We start from the raw sequence: 19,417 nt of genomic DNA on the forward strand, positions 1-19,417 counted from the left end.
GGGGGAGGGGGTACGTATGTTAGTCTTAGTATACATCACAGGATTTCCCGCTATATACATAGTATGATCTTCAACTGCTCAATGTAAACTGAAGAAACACCGAAGTAATTTTAACTACGTATAAGTTAACTATGCACCTTCGGGGCATGCTTTGATACCGAAAGCAGTTTATGAGATTAGGCTAAGAACAAAATAATGTTGATGTACTGTATACAAACGTAGTGCTCAACCCCGTGGACCCTCGGCCCGGGCCCTCGGCCTCATTAAAAGGTCCCAGATAAACAGGTTTAATGGAGAGGATTTGAAAGAAAAACAACAAATGGGCACATTGATTCCGTTAGAAAAGTGTTTTATTTCTATATACCTTAGCAAATGCAGCAATTTAAAAATGGAGCAGAAAATAATACTCATATACAATATGATTATTATATTCTAAATGGTGCAGGACGGTATACACAACAACTCGGCAACCCTTTTATGTCTATATAGAAAAATGGTCGATGCTTTACAGATCAATATTATCGCCATCATTTTATATATACCTTAGAAAATGCAGCAATTAAAAAAAAAGAGCAGAAAATTATACTCATATAAAATACAATTACATATTATATATGATGCAGGCATACACAACAATTCGGCAACCCATTTAGGCCTATAAAGAAAAATAGTCGATGCTGATAGATCCAATATACCTTAGAAAATGCTTACAGATCAATATTATCAATTAAAAAAAAGAGCAGAAAATTATACTCATATACAATATAATTACATATTCTATATGATGCAGGTATACACAACAACTTTTTTAGGCCTATGTAGAAAAAAATGGTCGATGCTGATAGATACTATCAATATTATCGCCATTTTTTAAAAATACCTTAGCAAATGCAGCAATTAAAAAAGGGAGCAGAAAATGAAACTCATATACAATATAATTACATATTCTATATGGTGCAGTATACACAACAACTCGAAAAACCTTGTAGGCCTATATAGAAAAAATGGTCGACGCTGAAAGATACTATTAATATTATCGCCATTTCTTTTATACATACCTTAGAATATGCAGCAATTGAAAAAGGAACAGTACATAATGCTCGTATACAACATAACTATATATTCCATATGGTGCAGGTACAAAAACTCGACGACCCCTGTAGGCCTATATAGATAACTGGTCGATGCTGATAGATACTACCAAAATTATCGCTAAGTATTCACGCGCCAAATTTCAAAATCATATTGACTGCATCATTAATTTTTCTAGCTTGAGTGTCTAGTGCGTGACTGTATGTGTGCGCATTATTTCATAATAGTTTATTGTAACTACATTAGTCATGTTTATCTAGGGATTGGGGTTCATCTATCCGCTCTTTCCTGCATTTACTTCAGACAAGACGGACTTGATTTTCCATGCTGCGCTTTCAAGATGGATTTTTAATGCGAATGAGGTGAGTTAAGCCCCTTTCACAATTGACGTACGACCTGTTTACGACCACCTGCAACAGTTTTTTCTTGTTGTTGCACGATCGATCCCATGGTGTCTTGCGAGCACTCGCAGTCGTTGTAGACGATCGCACAAACTCGAGGTGGTCGGAGGTGATCGTGACTGGTCGCATCTGAACTTTGAACATGTTCAAAATCCAAACGCGATCAAATACGATTGATTCACTCGCAACAGGTCGTACCATCGGTCGGGCGATCATCGTGTGAGTGTTGTTCAACGTTGTACGACTTGGTGCGAGAGGTGGCACAACTAAGTATAGTCGAATTTAGTCGACTGGAGGTCGTACAACACTTGCACATGTGCTGGAGACCTACAGAGACCAGTCTTGCGACTGGGTGCGATAATATGAGACTGTTGCAAGACCAATCGAAATTACGGCTTACTACATTCCACTACCGTTGCATTCGCATGTATGCGACCGTTCAGCCCCTTTCACAATTGACGTCCGACCAGTTTACGACTGCCTGCAACAGTTTTTTCTTGTTGTTGCACGATCGATCTCTTGGTGTCTTGCGAGCACTCGCAGTCGTTGTAGACGGTCGCACGAACTCGAGGTGGTCGTGACTGGTCACATCTGAACTTTGAACATGTTCAAAATCCGAACGCGATCAAATACGATCGATTCACTCGCATCAGACCGTACCCGGGGTCGTACCATCGGTCGGGCGATCATCGTGCGAGTGTCTTTCAACGTTGTACGACTTGGTGCGAGAGGTGGCACAACTAAGTAGTCGCATTTACTTGACTGGAGGTCGTGCAACACTTGCACATGTGCAAGCGACCTACATGTACAGAGACCTGTCTTGCGACTGGTTGCGATAATAATATGGGCCATAAGACTGTTGCAAGACCGATCGCAACGGCTTACAACATTGCACTACCGTTTCATTCGCATGTATGCGACCGTTCCACTCGCAATCCCTCGTGCAACACTCGCATGTGATCGCACGAGCACAATAAGAGTATATGCGACTTACTCGTGCATCGGGGTTTACTGGTTGTTTTGTTGTACGACAGCTGTTGCAACTGTGAAAGCCTCTGTGCGATCTTATGAGATGACTAGCGATTGATGCCTGTTGCAGCCTGTCGCACGACCAAAAGGTCGCAAATGGTCGTACGTCAATTGTGAAAGGGGCTTTATCTGCCCAAATACCGGTTCATGCATGGTGGAAATTTGTGTGATTTTTCGTGCCCGCATTTCTTTGTGGAAAAGTTACTGCATGGGTTTATCAGGAACTTGTGATGAATGCCGGGAATGGATCTCGCCTGCATGTTATATATCATTTACGGCGGATCGCTCGAATTCTTCGTGCTTCTTGGTCTACCCAATACATTTTATTTTTTTAGAGAGAATACTTTCATTCTTATACAGATGTAAGGCTCTTCATTTTCATTTACAAAATGAAATAGTGAGTGAGAGAGTCAGAGTTACATCATCGACTCACTCATTTGCACAATGAGATGTACATAATAATGTTTTGTGCGAAATTTATTATGTCATAACTTTCTTATTTTACATCAGACTTTAATGAAACTTTCAGCCTAATACTAGTTTGAATTTTCTCTTTTGATTCAAATCAACAATTTATTTGGTTTGGACTTGACACTAATGTCCATTAGTGGACTATTATATCTGTTTACAAAACAGAACTTCTCTAACGGGCCCGGGCAGGACCAAACGGGCTAGTATGAAGTGACCCCCCCCCCCCCCCCATCTTTTAGACATTTTACTTAGACAATGGTTTTTGAACTATCGTAGCGTCCCAGTCGTTGTTAAAGAGAATCGACCCATCTTCTTTCCGTTCAGCGCACTTCTCCGATCCCATGTAATCGACCACCTCTCGATACAGCTCCGGCGATGCCGATCCCCGGAGATCGACGGTGTGGCTGAGAAAGTCGATGATGAGTTCCCCGTCGTCGGATCCCTCTTGGAAGCAGCTGGTGATGTCGACGCGTGACGCTTGGCGGGATTCGTCAAACTTGATCCCGAGAGATGAGAGGCTATCTCGTATGTGTGTAGTGCAGAGGTAGCGACTAACGCCGTCTTGGAATCGGGTGAACCGGTCCCAGAGACGCCAAAATCCACTGACATCTACATTCAAGGCAAGGGAAAAGAAATAAAGAAACAAATATTTGTAAAGTAAGGTTTTGAACTATCTACCAGCTACAGTGGTTACAGCCCCATCACTTGCTGTCTTGCAGGGGGTTGCCCTTCTTGTCATCAGAGGGTTAAAACCTTCTGTTCCAGGATGATGTAAGGACTGGGAGCATGGTTTTACTTGCACTTCACCATTTTTATTGTAAATAGAATTCCAACAAAATTGTCTGCACCGCTACCTCCTATCTCGTCACATCCAATTCCATTTTAATTTTGAAAAGTTGCTTATGGATTACTTCTTCAAGGTTTAAGGTTCAACGGCTTACATTATACCGAGCGATACAATAACTTTACATTTGAATAATTGATATCATTATATAGATCGAAGGGTGACTTGTGTTTCGTTTTTTTTTCTGTGCATACTTGCAACTCACATAGGAACCGAAAGGCAGAAAATGGCCAAGACTAATCTAGGCTCCATGAGTTCAACAAACATGTCGAGGCGTATCTTGAAGAAAGGCAATTCCCAATTTCTTTGGGAAGATACTGGGATTGCAACCAAGAACGTTTGGGGAGCTTTAGAATACGAAACGGCCCTTCTACTATTGGTTTCATTTGTTTCGTATATTTCTAGCCCAAAACGTTAGAATATTTCTCACCTGAAACGACGATTATGAGAAGAATACCGCCCTCCTCAAGGCAATCGTAGAGATACCGTATGGTGTCCTTGTGGTCCTTGGCGTAGTACAGGGAATGTATGGCGCTGATAAAATGGTACTTGCTTGGTTGGTCGCCTACCTGGGCACGGTACTCGTCGATGCCACATTGGCGGAGGTCAAACTCGATGCCTTCAAAGTCGGTCTTTTTGCTTTCTACCAAGGAGCGGTACATCTCAAGTTGCTTTGCGGCAGGTTCGAGAACAACATTACGGACGGATTCGAATCTAGCTTTGACACTTGCCGCCATCGAGCTATCCATTTCACCTAGTGAAAACAAGTGTAACTTGATTAATAAAATAAAATGTTTACGACAGCTGAAATAACGAGGGTTTTTGCAACTGACAAAGGCCTAAATGACTTTTCTTTCTTCTATAGGTCCCGAAACTTTCAAAAAGCTGGAAGACTTTCGCTAGATGGAAATTTCGGAAACGTAATCAAAGCCCTCCGAACGGATTCCCATTCTTGTCCGTATCTCAAAGAGGAACCCAACCCAAATTAAGGTTGTTTTAGAGGGAAAAAGAATGATTAGACACTTGGGTAGATAGGTGAAAGTGTGAACAAAATAGGACAGAAAGTTTTGAATTTTTTAAGTTGTAAAAATTGGTATTCACTATACCTATAAATGGAGACTTCAAGTTGTCAGTATTTTCATAACTATCATATTGATGTAAGGCAAGTATTACATTTTTCTTTCAAAGGATTCACTTAAAATTGTACTTTCAGGATAACATAAAACAATATGCTACCTGTGTTAAATTATGATTACTGCCCAAGGTGAACACGTACTTAAATCCCTAATAATCAAGTACATGACCTTAGGTAAAGTTGTCCCTACCATTTGTCATAATTTATTTACTCAGTTGCCAATTTGATTATTTACATGGTCTTAGGGATCTCAATTTTAAAACAGCCATAACTTTTTTATTGCTTGTCGGATATCTTTCAAAATTTCACTATTCTGTATTCTCTCCTCTCTATTATGACCAACGTTGGATTCCCTCTAAAAAGCATGAATTAACAAACCCCAACTTCACCTCGATGTTCAAAGAGCAAGTGCTCGTGGGCATAAAAAAAAGAGAGAGAGAGAGAGAGAATGGTCTTTTGCTGGTAAACATGCAGTACGCACGTGACGTGTCTGGGGTGTCAAACATGATTGTCAACGGTGTTTTTTTTTAAGGAAAGGCTTGCTGCACAATGTAGCATAACATTTTCTGAGCACTATAATTTCCTTTATAAGCACGCTGGAAATGTATTTTATGAGGGTTTTATAGGGGCCGCGTAACGATTTTGAAAGTATGGGGGAGGGGCTGAAATTGCATAAAATCACGATTTATTTGTCATCATATTCAAGTTTTTTTTACGCTTTACATAGTTACCGAAGAGGGTAGTTGCTGAAGCAATTATCCCCCCACCCCCACGTTATCGCAGCCCCTGCTTTAGTCTATCAGCATCAGCGCTACTAAACTCAATATCTTTTTAAGCGAATTATTTACGGGTTACATTGAAAATAACATGGACTTTTTTCCCACAGCCTCTGTCTCATTCATCTTCGAGGGTGGTGTCATTTTTTTCTCTCTCAATTGAATAACTGGGGTAATAAAGAGTTGCACGACCCCATCATTATTTCTTTCTCCCTCATTTTCTTCTCCCCCTTCACTACATGTAAAAACATAAGAGGACAACTGACCGACTGCCCCCATGCAGCGCCGCTAGCCTGCAGACTACAGTGCCTCCCCGTAACCACATGGCCCTAGGAAGCGGAGGTGCTGGGGTGAAGCACCCCAAAAAATGTATTGGGCCTTGGGGGTGCTGCGTGTATTATTCTCGATAGGCAACATCTCAAGGTATTCTTGAAGTTGTTTTAAAATAAGAAAATGTAACCAAAATGACCTTCATTTTGTAGCGAACCCCCCCCCCCTTTTTTTTTTTTTTTTTTTTTTTTTTGGCTTTTCAAATTTACATCAGCACCCCCACTTATAAAATCGTTCCCAGGGCCCTGCGCGACCTTACCAACTTTTCTTTGCAGTTCATAGTCTGATAATTTTTATACCTTTTTTCAATAATACAATGTTAGCTTTACAATTGATGGGCAAATAACTTTTTGCAGACTGACACATTTTATTTTACAGAAAAAGAAAACAAACGAAAACAAAGTGAAAATGTGGATTGTTCTTTTTTTTCAATTACAGAAAATTGAAATATCAAGAATTAATTACATACAGATGGATTCCATTGGCGGAAGCATTTTAATTCCAATCTTTAAAAAAAAAAAACACTGTAAGCCTATAATTACCCACGGAATTAATTATTCCGTTGCATTATCTTGCAAAAGTGTAGGTAAGGGTTTGTCTTCAAATCTAATGTCTTTGAACCTCTCGTGCAAACAATTGCTGTTGTGAGAAACAATCTAATCCAGGCCAGCGCTATTAAAATAAAGTAGGTCGAGTTGGTTGGAACATGTGGTAGGGTCCATGGTTAGAAGGGTGCGGAAAATTTTATTGATCATGCAGCCCGAACATCCGCGCACCACGTCCTGAAAATGTTCCAAATCGTTCCGCTATCACAACATTTCCATGGTATGGAAATTCCACCCCCCCCCCTAACGCGTTATATCACCTTCATGAAAAGTCTCGAAAATGTCCACTCCCCCAACCATCTCCAAATCTGACAAACAAAATCATAGAAATATTAAGCACAAATGATTTATTTCCTTTTTTTAACAAATCGTAAAAAGAAAAGAAAAAATTCAGCGGAGCCTTCATTACTCGAATCCCGGGGGGGGGGGGGGGCAGTCAAATGTATTGCTGTACACACGCGTGGCCAAATTATTTCCAAACATCCCCTAAACGAGATTTTCTCTGTGTGGAAAATAACCCCCTAAACAAGTTTTTCGGGGGCTTTATTTACAAATTTTGGCCCCTAAACAAGTTGTCGCCAGAATATGACCCGGGGAAAAAAAACATACCCTAAACACGTTTGGCTAGTCTTAAAAAAAACATACTCTAAATACGTTTGACCCTGCGATTAACTATTGACCAGTCTTTCAAAACTACCCTTTTTTTGGAAAATCGGAGTGCAGGCGCGGCCCGCGTCCAAAACTGAAAAACACCCTTTTAAACGCGTTTTTTTTTTTTGGTCACGCGTGTGTACAGCAATATATTTGACTGCCCCCCCCCCCCGGGCTCGAATCATATTAAAGGTCAAGTCCACCCCAGGAATTTGTTGATTTGTATCGGTAGAGAAAAACCAAACAAACATAACGCTGCAAATTTCATCGAAATCGGATGTAAAATAATAGTCAGGTCCAGATTTTAAAAAATGTGCTCAGAAAAAGTGCTTTTAGGCATTTTGTGTTAATGCTGATTTATCGATTGTTTTAAGGTAATTCAGGGGTGCTGAATCAAAAAATCATCCTGAAATCGGCAAAAAAACAAAATGGCGGCATTTTGAATGCAGCTTCCCATATTAAACGATTTTTATGGGTGATTATATTTCAGAAATTGGGGTCTATGCCTTATTTTTGATACCCTGGGTTGCAAACATAATGCATCCGATTGATTCGTCAGCCATCTTTAATTCCAAGATGGCTGCCACGATTCACAGGTGTTGATTGATAAATAATATGGCCAAATATTTGATGACTTTGGGGCGATGCTGGCATAATCATGTTGTGTCACGTGTCCGCCACTTTTTACTCGCCTGCATAGCAGAAGCATGACATGGACATCGCTTTTCCGACGGCGGCGATGGCGGCGGCAAGGTCAACATCAAATCTTAACCGAGGTTTAGTTTTTGAAATGTCATAACTTTTAGGGTATAGATGTCTTTTTCATGAAACTTAGTGTTAAAATCTGTTGAGACAGGTTATAGTTACAAAAGGTCGTCCAGGGTACCTGGAAATCCAACATAGCGTCCAAAACGGCAGTCGTTGTACCATCAACTCCAAAATTTAAAGTAAATCATCAAAATCATCAAAAAGCTTTCAAGGCAAATAATGAATCAGGACATCCAAGATGACCTTCCAAAATGGCGTCTATAATGAACGTTGTAACTTTGAAATGGTCCACTTCTTATAATATCCACCTGGTAGAAATAATTTTGCGGTCTACTGAGAAAAAAAATACAACATATATAAAATCATGGTTCCAAGAAGAAAAATTACATTGGAAAATTTTTAAGGTGTATCAGTGGTGCTGTTTTGCAAGAAAAATCATGATGGCTTAAAAAATGCCTACTATTTCTTTAAAAACATGCTGCATAGTGCATATACTATATACCTAAAGATATTTTTGTATCTTTCTCATGATTTCAAGGGTCAAATAATATAGATGAAGACGAATTACAGGGATACGCTGTTGTCCATTTTGTCAAAAAATTGCAGAACGCTCCAAAAATTGCATTCGAATTGGCCAACATTGACACAAAAATGGCAATACTTCATATCCCATCTAGCGCCACTATTTTGGTGCCTCTGCTATGTATTTACGACTCATAAAAATATGTTTTACAAGAGTTAGTGACATAATTAGATGGTGGTGCAACAACAAGTAAACAACCATAAACAAACGTTAAGAAATAAGGTACACTTTCACCTAAAAAGAACCATAATTCGCTGATAAGTATTTCAAGACACGTCATTTTACTATTAGTGCTTAGGACTATCCTATGGTTTCATGATTAGGGGACAGCAGTCATTTTTACGCAATTTTAGAAGTCGCTTTGGACATTTTACGACGAAAAGGACAATACAGACCATCCTTGTTATTTGTCCCGATTTATTATTTCAGCCTTGCAAGCCACCATAGTGTAGATTTTTTTCATCTAATTATAATGTATAAGTGATTTAAGTCTTTTTAGACTCATTTAGAAAGCCATCTTTGAATAATATGCAAAATGGACAGCTTCATAGAATTGTAACTAATCCAAAAGTATTATTAAACCCTTGAAACCATGGTGTAGACACCAAAATCATATCTCCCAGATGGATTCTAAATGGATTATGTCAATTTTTAAGTATCAGCACCCAGTTTAGACTCCTTTATTGGAAGTCATCTTGGATTTTTGGACATACAGGACCATTGATTGCACTGGTTACTTATCCTAATGTATTACTTGACCTTTTAAACCAAGGGTTAGACAACATAATCATATACCACAGGCGGATATTAAACAAACTATGTCAGTTTTAAGGTAACAATAGCCATTTTAGACTCCAATTTTGGAAGCATTTTTGGATTCTTGGACATGCTGGACCTCTGACTGTCCCTGTAACTTATCCTACTTTATTATTTGACCCTTGGAGCCATGGGTTAAACACCAAAAATCATATACCCCAGGCTGATTTTAAACAAACTATGTCAGTTTTTTGGTAAGAACGGCCATTATAGACTCCATTTTTGGAAGTCATTTTGGATTTTTGGACATGCTGGAACCACTAACTGTTCATGTTACTTGTCACATGTAATACCGGTACTTGACCCTTTTAACCATGGGTTATACTAAAAAATCATATTCTCCAGGCGGTTATTAAACAAACTGTGTCGGTCTGTAATTAACGACATTTTATACTCCATTTTTGCAAACCATATTGGATTTTTGGACATGGAGGACCACAGACTGTCTTTGTTCCTTGTTCCAACATATTTTTGACCCACTAAACCAAGGGTTAGGTATCAACATCATATCCCCAAGGCAGATATTAAACAAACTATGTCGGGTTTTAGGGTTTTTAGATAACAACAGCCATTTTAGACTCCAATTTTGAAAGCCATCTTGGATTTTTGGTCATAGTGGACCGTTGAAAGTCCTTGTAACTTGTCCCAGTTTACTACTTGACCCTTGATATCACCAATGAAAAAAAAACCAAATAAAAGGCATTAAAATAGTGAATTGTAAATTTTTAGTCCATGGCAGCCATTTTTACGCAATCTTGGATTTTCAGGTATCATGGAGTGCTTATGTTCACTTTTTCCTTTTACCCCCTATATACACCATTGAATGCAAGTCATGTATGCACCCAAAAAAAGGTCTATTGCAGATAAAGAGTCAGTTATGTTAATTTTCAGTGAATGGCGGCCATCTTAGACGCCATCTTGAAAATAACCACTTTCCCGAATGCGGATTTTGGTAGATTTTTAGTATGTTATTCCTGAGATCAAATAGTACCAAAAACAGTTGACAAACATTTTTGTTACAAATTTTGAGGTTCAAAATAGAGCAAAAAAGGGTGTAGAATGGCGGCCATATTGTTTTTGCAAATTTGAGGATTTTAACATCAAAATCAAGGTTGGCATACAGCATATTTAGACTCAGCGTCCTCAAATTATGCTTTAAAACTTCTCAATTCAGCATTAACACGATTTGCCTAAGGCAGTCTACTTTTCTCAAATCTGGACCTGACTATAAGAAAGTTATGACATTTTTAAGTTTCGCTTATTTTTCACAAAACAGTTAAATGCAAAACTCAGCGATATGCAAATGAGAGAGTCGATGATGTCCATCACTCACTATTTTGTTTCTTTTTTTAATTGTTTGAATAACAATTTTTACAGATTTGACAATAAGGACCAACTGTTAAAATAATGGTAATTCCACATGTTCAGGGAGAAATAAAACTTCGTTTCACTTGACAAGGAGGAGAAAATTAGAATATTTCATATTTCATAGAATAAAATACAAAAGAAATAGTGAGTGGGTCACTGGGTGACGTCATCAGTCTGCCAATTTGCATACCGACCAGGATGTGCATATAACGGTTTTGTGAAAATAAGTGAAACTTTAAATTGTCATAACTTTCTTATTTTGCATCCGATTTTGATGAAAGTTTTAGTGTTATGGTTGTTGGATTTTTCTCTTTTTATTTAAATCAATTTATGGTTGGGTTGGACTTATCCTTTAAAAAGAAAAAAAAATTATCAGTGGAGCCTTCATACCCCGAATCTTATTTTCACACACACATCTATACACACAATATTGATACCCCAGCTCTCTGTCTCTCATTTACTTTCATTATTTCGTGATACAGTTTGATCAGGGAAGCTGGGTTGATAGAATACAAGAAAAAAAATCAATAAATACACTTAATGGTACTTGCATGGAGTGCTGGTCTATTGCAAACAATGTACAAAAGTTACAATCGCTGGCGATTTTTTTTTTCTCTCTCTCTTTACCGCCCCCTCCCCCCGAGTTGCTAATCTCACCTGATCCACTTCCTATTCCCAGCATGTTAATATTGGTCTCTTGTGGGAAGGTATTGGCCAATCTCTCTCCGATGAGCTGGGGGAATGTATTTTCACCCCATCTCTCCAACACGGCGAACTTCTTCGAGTTTTTGGCGTACGCGTGGAACGACTTCGTGTAGTAGTCCGGATCGTGCATCAACGATTTCAAGTCGGCAGTTTCCATTTTTTTTAGCTTGATCTCTTCCCCTTGAATTCAAATATATTGAATGTTATTGACGTATTCCGGCAATTGTAGTAGTAACCGTCTGCAATGATATCATTAACTTGAAAATCGACCCGATATCAGCAAAAATCAGGAACTTTTAAAGCCGTGAGTCGATTGAACGTAAGATGACCTCGAGCATATACAGCGGTACATTGAATTGTGTACGCCACTAGACTATGAATGATTGTAACATGTGGTTGAACCCCAACGAGGCGATGTCGAACGAGAGGTGCAATTAATAATCAAATAAAAAAAAACTCACACAATAGAGGTCACACGAGGATCGAAGGTAATACTCGTTGGCACTAGCGTACCTACGGGGGGGCAGGGGGGCGGTCTGCCCCCCCTGACGAGCCACAACCCATGCAAAGGACGTATCCTTGCCCCCCCCCCCCCCTGACGAGCTTGAAAGACCATTTTTGCCCCCCCCCCCCTGACGAGCTTGAAGACCTGTATTGTATTGACGATCTGGAAGACTTTTTTTTTCTGGTACGAAATCCTTTATTTGTGATCGAAGACCTTTTTTTTTTTTTTTTTGCTTGTCAATTTTTTTTTCTGGTACGAAATCCTTTATTTGTGATTGAAGACCTTTTTTTTTTTTTTTTTTTTTTTGCTTGTCAAATTTTTGACCGGACGGTTTTGCCCCCCCCCCCCTGTGAAAAATCCTAGGTACGCCACTGCTCGTTGGACCTTGGAGTCCATGGAGTTTCAATAGTGATCGACTTCCATAGGCGAATGCTAGCACTACGTAGTCTGCTGGGCAAACCCTTTACTCGAGTAAAGGGTCTGAATTGCAGCCTACTAATGCCTTGTGTACTGAAGGGAGGCCCTCTCGCTCAAGTTTAGTATGTGCTAGTCTTTGCGTGGAGACACACTTGTTGATCAAAGTTTTAATCAGGGTCTGTGCCTGCAGACTAAGCACTACGTACAAGTAGATTTCGCTCGTGTCTATTTGAATGCCTGTGTATTTGGAATTCACGCGGTAATCCGTTTTGTTGACGATCAGCCATGTATGAATTATTTTGTTATAAACCGTGCGATAATTACAGTAGTCAGTGGAATCTGTTGAAACCGTTACTTTTAACTGGGCGTTGTGGCGCGCGCCTGTAATCCAAGCTATGTGGGGAAGTTACAAATTGATGTAGAGGTTCGAGGTTCGAGCCCTGGTCACGTCTCTAGGATCGTGACGTTGAAGGTCGGTCCAGACGTAAATAATCAAATCTGATTCATTCACGTCTGACAAAACTCAAATACACACACAATTAGGAAGTACAAGCATTATTTCAGAGACACAGAAATTGACTACTATTTTTTGTCATTTGAGGTAACATGATTATTAAAGAGCAGAATTTGAACTTTTTCAACATGCCATGTGGTTTTCTAGTTGAAACTCAGATACCGCCCGCCAAGTAACTTTTCTGTATCCCCTTTTCAAATTGTTTTACTCAGCCTTAAGGAATCATCTCAGTTACACCAGATAAAAGAGGATAGGCCTACTCTACGCTTTACAATACGTAGGTCATTTGTATATATTTTTTTTTGTAGAAGTCTTTATTATTCATTCAAATAACAAAATGATAATTGCAGCCAGGCGCGCCGGAACACTTTCAGTTTTCGGGGGGCAAAATCCCGAAGGGGGCACAATATTTTTGACAACGTGAGATACCGAAGCGATCGAGCGGGAGAGGGTGTGGGACCCCCCACGGTAAGGACTTTGTGTAAAGATGGAGTATAAAAGTTGCGTTTCTAAGAGCATTCAAAAATACATTTCTTGAGAATTAAACATAGAATTCACTACGAAAGACTATATAGTATTAAACAATGCTAATTCCACATGTTCAGAGAGGAATCAATCGTTGTATCACTTGACAATGAGGAGAAAATTAGAATATTTCATATAATAAAATACAAAAGAAATAGTGAGTGGATGACGTCATAGTCTCCTCATTTGCATACCAGCCAGGATGTGCATATAACTGTTTTGTGAAATTTTAAGCGAAACTTTAAAATGTCATAACTTTTTTATTTTACATCCGATTTTGATGAAATTTTCAGTGTTATGCTTGTTGGATTTTCTCTTTTTATTCAAATCAACTTTTTGTTGGGATGGACTTGTCCTTTAATGAACAAAATGCATAATAACTAAGCAATTCATGCTAGCGCGAGCTGAAACTTTTAATTAACTATTCTGAAAAAGGGACATATCAATTAACTGTTTAAAGTGAATCATTAATAGAATACATTTCCCACTAATCAAATAGAGCGAGTGCAAAGCTCGAGCTGAAAAAAATATATGCCGACATAAAAACTCGACTCTCATCATGAAGAGGGTGGATATATATCAACCAAACAATTGATGCGAGGGTGAAGCGCGAGCTGAAATTTTTGATTTCCGGTCAGAAAACTGGACATTCTAAGCACTCATTTTTTCATAAACAATATAAACAATAACATAAACAATAACAATTCGTGCGAGCGCGAGCTGATACTGTTAATTAACATTTCTAAAAAAGAACACGTTAATCAACTATTTGCAGTGACTCATGAATAGAATACATTTTTTACTAACCAAATAGAGCGAGCATGAAGCGCCAGCTGAAAATTTTCGATATTTTGACTTGAAATTTAGAATTTTTTACATTAAAACAAACTCAATTTTTGCATCTGTATTGAAAAAGCTATGTCTCTCAATAAACATAATGCGAGTGCGAAGAGCGAGCTGAAAATTTTCGATATTCTGACTTGAAAATTAAACATTTTTACATTAAAACATACTCAGTTTCTGCATATGTAATTAAACAAGCTGTGTCTCTCAAACATAATGCAAGCGCGAAGCCCGATCTGAAAATTTTAGATATTTTGACTTGAAACCCAAACAATTTAACATAGAGATTTTTTTATTAAAACAAACTCAGTTTGAGCATCTGTATGCCGTGTATCTCAATAAACATAATGCGAGCGCGAAGCGCGAGCTGTAAATTTTGATTTACTGATCCGAAAGGGAACATTTTAAGCACTGACCCGAACATTTTAAACGAGAAGGAAAATTGGTTTACTAACGGTACAGAAGTGCGAGCTGACAAGTCTTGATATTTTTACTTGAACATTTAACAAGTTCACACGCTTTTGTATAAAGAACAAACTTAGGTTCCGCATATTTGATTGAACAATCTGTGTATCTCAATAAACATAATGCGAGTGCAAAGCGCGAGCTGAAATTTTTGGTATAGAACTGACCGCAAACATGGCAAAGGGAATTTTTAAGCACTGTCCAGCATGAAGGAAATTGTGGAGATATTGATCTCACTAAATGTATGATACGAGCGCGAAGCCCGAGCTGAATATTTTTTATGTTTTGACTTGAAAACTTATTATTTTCACACTTTTTTTTTATTTTTATATAAAGAATTCAATTCAATTCAATTCAATTTATTTTTCTCAGTATAAAAACAATATAAATAGTACAAACATGAAATAAATCAGACATTGACATAAATAAAGTATTATACTGAAAGGGTAGCAGCCAAAAAGAAGTTAACCTTATGTACGGCCGACCCAAATAAAATAATACATTATTTGAACAATTAAAGTAGAAAAGGGGAAAGAATTACCTAACTAACCCAAACAAACAATCAGAATAATAATTACATAAAAAATGAATAAGTAGTGATGATTTGGTATTTATAATTTCTCCTAAAAACATTAAGAGAGCAAAGTGAGATGCGGCATATGCAATTTAACAATCTGTGTATCTTAACGATGCGAGAGCGAAGCGCGAGCTGAATTTTTTTTAAAGATTTAGACCTTAAACCGGGACTTTCTAATCATTGTCGGGAGCCTTCAGAGAGCTTCCCACGATCGCATTGCGAAAAAATTACAATTTAATGATAATAGTATGCAAAAATTTTGATATTATTTTTCCAACAAAGATAATGGAACTCAAAGACCGAGCAAGAACAAGGTACATGGAGCAGTTGGAACAACCCTGCGTGACCCGACAGTTTGTCATTTTCCCGACAAGCGTAATTCAGTCCAACAGCCCTGCGCTTCCGTAACAGACAATTTATAACTTTCCAAACATCTCAGACTCCGCATCTTAAACACCGACACACAGGTGTACCAAATCAAAACCTTGTCTACCCCATTCTCTTCTCTCTCTGATTTTGTCCTGCCTTCCGTTTGTTTTCCTCTTCCACTTTGTCTCTTTCTGCCTTTATCTATTTCTTTCTTCCGTCCTTCCTTTCTTTCATTTCTTTTTTTCTCTTTCCCTTCTTTCCCCTTTTCTTTCTTCTTTCTCCCTTCGTTTTTTTCTTCGCCCCCCTTTTCCCCCCATTTTTCCCGACGGCAGCGCTGATTTACCGACGATCTCCAAATTAGTGGGGGTGTCCACCCCCCCCCCCTCTTTAACGACGGCCCTGCGTGCAAACGCCGATACTCACGTACCACTACAATGTCCTTCTGGAAAATAATTATCTTTTTTATTCAAAATATTTTGACTACTTTCGGCTTTGAAAAGTACCTCTAAGTACCTCTACACCCCAAGTTTACTTTAAAAGTGACTTACGGTTGCGGAGTTAGGTGTCATAAGAGAGTCTTGCACGTAAATTTTAACGTTGACCTGAAATTGACCTTTGACCTTAACTTGTGATGGTCGACTGCAACATAACATGCAGGTCTGTATAAGTGCATCTACAACCCAAGTTTGGTTTAAAAGTGACTTACAGTTGCAGAGTTATGTGCCATAAGAGAATCTTACACGTAAACTTTAACATTGACCTGAAAATGACCTTTGCCCTTATCACGTAACCTCCGACTGCAGCATTACATGTAGGTCTCCTAAGTACCTCTGCAACACAAGTTTAGTTTAAAAGTGCACGTACTTAATTGCGGAGTTATGTGTCATAAGAGAGTCTTGCACGTAAACTTTAACGTTGACCTGAAAATAACCTTTGACCTTACCATCTGATTGACCTAACCATCTGACCTCCGACTGCAGCATAACATGCAGGTCTGTAAGTACATCTACAACCCTGGTGGGCGAGACAAAAAAGAGAAATAATGTATGCAGACTGGATATCAAATGTTGACTTCCCAGCACACACACACCCACACACACACATATATTGGATTATACATATATATGTAACTGTGTGCAGAGGTGGGTGTGTGTGAACAAACACCCAAGGATTTCATTCAAATGAAAATCATTGATTAAAAAACATGTTGAAAAAAGTGAATACACACAATGAACCGGGATGTTACCCTTTGTGATATAAGACCCTTGACAAATCACGTGTTTTTGTCTTGTTGAAGGACAAGTCCACCCCAACAAAAAGTTGATTCGAATAAAAAGAGAAAAATCCAACAAGCATAATACTGAAAATTTCATCAAAATCGGATGTAAAATAAGAGAGTTATGAAATTTTAAAGTTTCGCTTAATTTCACAAAACAGTTATTTTCACATCCTTGTCGGTATGCAAATGAGGAGACTCATGACATCACTCACTCACTATTTCTTTTGTATTTTATTATATGAAATATGAAATATTCCAGTTTTCTCCCTGTTGTCGTGTGAAACAACGCTTAATTCCCCCTGTACATATGCAATTAGCATTGTTTAATACTATATGGTTCAATCAAGTTGGTTCTTATTGTCAAATCTGTAAAAAAATGAAATATTGTATAATTCAAACAATAAAAACAAAAGAAAGAGTGAGTGAGGGACATCATCGACTGTCTCATTTGCATGTCACTGAGTTGTGCATATTGCTGTTTTAATTGTGAAAAATAAACGAAACTTTAAAATGTCATAACTTTCTTGTTTTACATCCGATTTTGATGAAATTTTCAGCATAATGCTTGTTTGATTTTTCTCTATTTATTCAAATCAACATTTTTTGCTGGGGTGGAATTGACCTTTAATAACAAATCGGTGGCCTATTATTTTTTCCTCCCAAGATACGGGCAAGATACCAACGCTGGAGCAACCTGTCTTGCGTTCAAATACAACTATGGATTGACTACTGGCCATGTAGGCCTACTCAGTATGCACTAAATCTCTGCGAAGTTAAATGCAGAATGATCGATCTTGTCGTATTTTCGCTTGAGTCCCTAATATCATCTTTACACTTGAACATACAAGCTTTGTTAGGAAGAGGGGACGTGGACGAAGTCGGAGAGGGGGTGATATTGGTACGATGGGGGATGGAAAGAAGTAACAGTAGTCTGGGACCGAGATTAGTAAATGTGGAGCTCTTGGCCCATTACGAAGCCGCTGCACACCGAGCATCCTGAGTATGTGCACTCGGCGAAGTCTGCAGGCGGCACCAGAATAATACATTTTGATTTAGATGTGTTTTATAATTATTGCGTAAATTGCATGCAATCATATATATGTTTATATGTATAAATGATTAATGATGTTTACCAGTAGGTTTTGAAATTTCGTTTTTTGGTGTTTGGCTTGATTGCTATGAAAATATTAATACTTCTCATTTTAACATTGTGTGTATACGTTTTCTTTCAAAATTTCCAAGTAGCCGATCCTCTCCCAGCTCCTCAGCAACGGATTGTTCGTATCCCACCAAGTATCTTCACTCCAGCTAAAGATCACCAGGGACGTTCTCTGATTGGTTTCTGTCGCAGTGATCACGTGGTTAAGCTGACGCCAGTAGGAGTCAAGACAAGATACGCCGTGATTTGCAAACTTAGTGTTAATTGTTAGACTTAAGCCCCCCTCACACCTGACCGAATGTAGGCGGACGAAGGGTGACGAATGGAAAAAAAATGCACGAAATGGACGCGAATTCAACGAATTCAAATAAAATTTCCGTCAAATCATGCGATCAGTAACTATTGTCAAATGTTATCAACGAACGGTAAGCGAAGGATATCGATTTTCGGTTCACCTCTTTGAATAAATTGCAGCCGAAGGCGAGACAAGGGTTTATATAACCCAATAAGACGAACGAACAGTGAGCAATGGTTTGATATGGCGTGTGATTAGAAACGAAGACGAGGGAATAGATCGGGCGTTCTTGTAGTTTGTGTCATCGTGTTGTTTCGTTAAGGGTTCTTTCGAGATCGGTCCACTTTGGCAAAAGCGCGATGAGGGACTAAGCGCGACAATCACACACGAACGATAAACGAACGATTACCGCAGACTAAATAAGAGATACGAATTCAAACAGATGACCAACGATTTTTCAATTCGTCGGGAAATTTTAAACATGTTCAAACTTTCCGCGCGAATTTGAATAATCGCAGCTGATAAAGGTGTACGAACCCAAACACGAAGGGCAAATATGATTTACTATCAGTTACCATTGAAAACGATTTAAACAAAAATGCCTTTCGCCAGCCATCGCATGGCATATTTCAGGCAATTCGGTTAGGTGTGAGGGGGCCTTTTAGAATGAAAGTTCGTTTTCAAAGTTGAATGACCACCAAAGTAAATATTTGCACCCTTAAAGAAACTGTTTACCATTACAAGGGATTGTTTTAAAAATCCTGAACGTGGATTTAGAATTATTTGAATGAAAAAAAAAACCGACAGGAAGAAATTCAACATCATATTCGTGAGACACATTCAGGCCTAAATGTATCAGTGACTAGAAAATCATTTAAGTTATCTGCTGTGGACT

The 19,417-nt window shown here is 38.5% G+C and overlaps 1 protein-coding gene across 1 annotated transcript; it reads right to left on the bottom strand.

Moving 5' to 3' along the window:
• Positions 1–332: 332 nt before the first annotated feature.
• On the bottom strand, positions 333–11,951 carry LOC129254475 (histamine N-methyltransferase A-like). Its single transcript, XM_054892939.2, has 3 exons — positions 11,527–11,951; positions 4,268–4,591; positions 333–3,602 (listed from the first exon to the last, which is right to left on the bottom strand). Exons 1-3 carry the CDS (start codon positions 11,729–11,731, stop codon positions 3,238–3,240), a joined length of 894 nt encoding a protein of 297 aa, XP_054748914.2. The 5' UTR covers positions 11,732–11,951; the 3' UTR covers positions 333–3,237.
• Positions 11,952–19,417: the final 7,466 nt, after the last annotated feature.

The sequence above is a fragment of the Lytechinus pictus genome, chromosome 2, assembly GCF_037042905.1.
Source record: "Lytechinus pictus isolate F3 Inbred chromosome 2, Lp3.0, whole genome shotgun sequence".
Classification (NCBI taxonomy): Eukaryota; Metazoa; Echinodermata; class Echinoidea; order Temnopleuroida; family Toxopneustidae; genus Lytechinus; species Lytechinus pictus.